General features: G+C 32.9%; 1 protein-coding gene across 1 annotated transcript; it reads right to left on the bottom strand.

Moving 5' to 3' along the window:
• Positions 1-1,397: 1,397 nt before the first annotated feature.
• Positions 1,398-1,957, bottom strand: LOC131626389 (uncharacterized). The gene is made up of 2 exons (XM_058897205.1): positions 1,896-1,957; positions 1,398-1,815 (listed from the first exon to the last, which is right to left on the bottom strand). The coding sequence occupies exons 1-2, from the start codon at positions 1,955-1,957 to the stop codon at positions 1,398-1,400; spliced, it is 480 nt and encodes a 159-aa protein (XP_058753188.1).
• Between the last annotated feature and the right edge of the window lie 299 nt (positions 1,958-2,256).

The raw sequence follows: 2,256 nt of genomic DNA, 5'->3' as shown, positions 1-2,256 counted from the left end.
GATAAATTAAAAATGTCAAACTTTTATCTTCTTTAGCTTTTGCTCCAATTTTTTACAAAAACAAAAATAAATAAGGAGGAGGTATGTTTCTAATTTTTTTTTTTTAAAAATATGTTCCATTATAATGTTAGAAAATATGACATTCATGGTAGAAACCCATATCCTAAAAATATGGCATAGGTGGGTGCATGATGTATATCACCCGTGATAGATCTTATTCTAACAATAACTACTAGTTTGTCACATGAGGAACAAGTAAAAGCAGTTCAATATGCAATCCACTTTATTATTGGGGGGTGGAAAGCTAGTCATTACTCCAATTCCAACTATATGAAATTAATTAGTCTTTATTGTCTCCTTTTTTTTTGGTAGTAGCATTGCCGAACAAGGTGTAATTATAAGACTTATAATGAGTTTTTCTTAACACAAAATAAAGGACTTATAATGAGTTTCCATGTGCCATGAGAAAACTTTTTAAATAAAGACTAACATCTATAATAATGACAGTTGTTAGAAAATTTAATATGTAAAAAAATTTGAAAACTTTTTATAGATTTTAGAAATTATTCTCTTAATATATTTTTAATTTTAATTTTTAATAACATATATTCTTAAAAAGTTAATAGGATGTAAGTTTTTTTACTATTAAATTGCAATAGACAGAATGAAAAAGTGACCCAAAGTGTTAAACTCATGTTTATATTCCTTCTATTTTAACAAGTAATTAATGGTTTTCTCTTTAACAACAATTGTTTCGGGTCGACTAAAGTTCACTAAGACCGCCCTAATTCATATGCTAAATTTAAAAAGAGTACACTAATTACTGATGAACAGGCGAGTTGTGATTTTTAGACACCACACAGGAGCATAACCTCCTTTTCATCATGATTGTTAATTTATATTTAACGTTTGTCTATATTCCACGTCACGAAAAATTGTTGACATTTGAAAATGACTCATATATATAAATGTGACCATGTGTCACACTCATGTTCTCTTTCACTTATACTTGTTATTCCTCGTCAACTGAACGATCAATAAGATCGACTCAATACGAAGGTCTAATTCAAAGCTTTGCTTGCTCTGACTAACGAATAGGTATACCCTCGCTGAGAGGCGCACAACAAAATTATAGGTTCATCTCAATTATTGAAATCCTTACAACGGTCCCCCAGATAAAGGTACTACATTCACTGAGACAGTTTTAACTATCGTTCTTATATAAATGTGAATCTACACCACATCACAGTACATTTTATTAAACACTTGTAAGTTACACCTCATTGACTTCACTAGTTTAGGTGTTGAAGTGTTAGTATTGCAGGTATACCTCTTTCTACCACTGTAACGAAGACCTCTTACAACAGTTTTTGCTAACTCATCATGTATTTCATGTTTCACATTGAAATACTTATAAAGTTCCACATTATTTTCACATTAAAGGCCATGGCTTCTGCTTCTACGGTTGAGTAGAGCCCGTAGTCCCATGTTATACCTACAAAGACAAAGTTATTGTGACAGTCTCTAACACACCAACCCCTATTAGTCGTTTTCCTTTGACGGTTGAACCCGACATCCATATTACACTTCAACCACCCATTACTTGATGGATTCCAATCTGTTTGGTGTTGATTACTGATACTATTAGAGATATAATCCTCTTGGGCTCCAAACCAATCTTGCCAAGTATGAAAAGCTTGAGTACCTAAATGCACATAACCATCTCTTTCGTTATTCCAAATGAAATTATTTCTATTATTCCACAACATCCAAATCACTACAATAACTCTCCCTGCAACCTGCCTATCTTCCTTACTGCAAACATCCAAGATAATAGATTTAGTATCATTAAAAATATGTAGCCTAAGTTCTATAATAGAGGACAACCTAGCTACCCTTCAACATTGGTTAATAGAATTACCCCCAAAGAACACGTGTCACTCATCTTCCTTACCATCGTCACATAGACAATGCAAAGGACAAGGTACAAAGTGTTGACAAAGTTTGATCCGAGTTGGAAGATAGCCTTTACAAATACGCAAAATGAAGTGTTTTGTTCTTGGAGGAGATTTATTATTCCACAAACTACACCAATCCTCTTCCACACTCCGGTTCATTTGACTTGATTGAATCCTTCTCAATACCATGTACCCTGATTTGATACTACACTCCCCATCTTGCTCATCCCTCCATACTATCCTATCTTCCACAACATCATCCAAATTAAGTGCAACTTTGTTTTAAAGTCAAATATAT

This window comes from Vicia villosa, unplaced genomic scaffold (genome assembly GCF_029867415.1).
Source record: "Vicia villosa cultivar HV-30 ecotype Madison, WI unplaced genomic scaffold, Vvil1.0 ctg.000283F_1_1, whole genome shotgun sequence".
In the NCBI taxonomy this organism is placed as follows: Eukaryota; Viridiplantae; Streptophyta; class Magnoliopsida; order Fabales; family Fabaceae; genus Vicia; species Vicia villosa.
This window is presented reverse-complemented; position numbering and strand designations above follow the sequence as displayed.

Excerpts from the sequence above, each read along its gene's own strand:
- LOC131626389 (XM_058897205.1), bottom strand. The coding sequence starts at position 1,957 with ATGGTAAGGAAGATGAGTGACACGTGTTCTTTGGGGGTAATTCTATTA. Across the intron at positions 1,816-1,895 it reads CTATTAACCAATGTTGAAGG|TAAGGAAGATAGGCAGGTTG; the intron begins GTAGCTAGGTTG and ends GGATGTTTGCAG.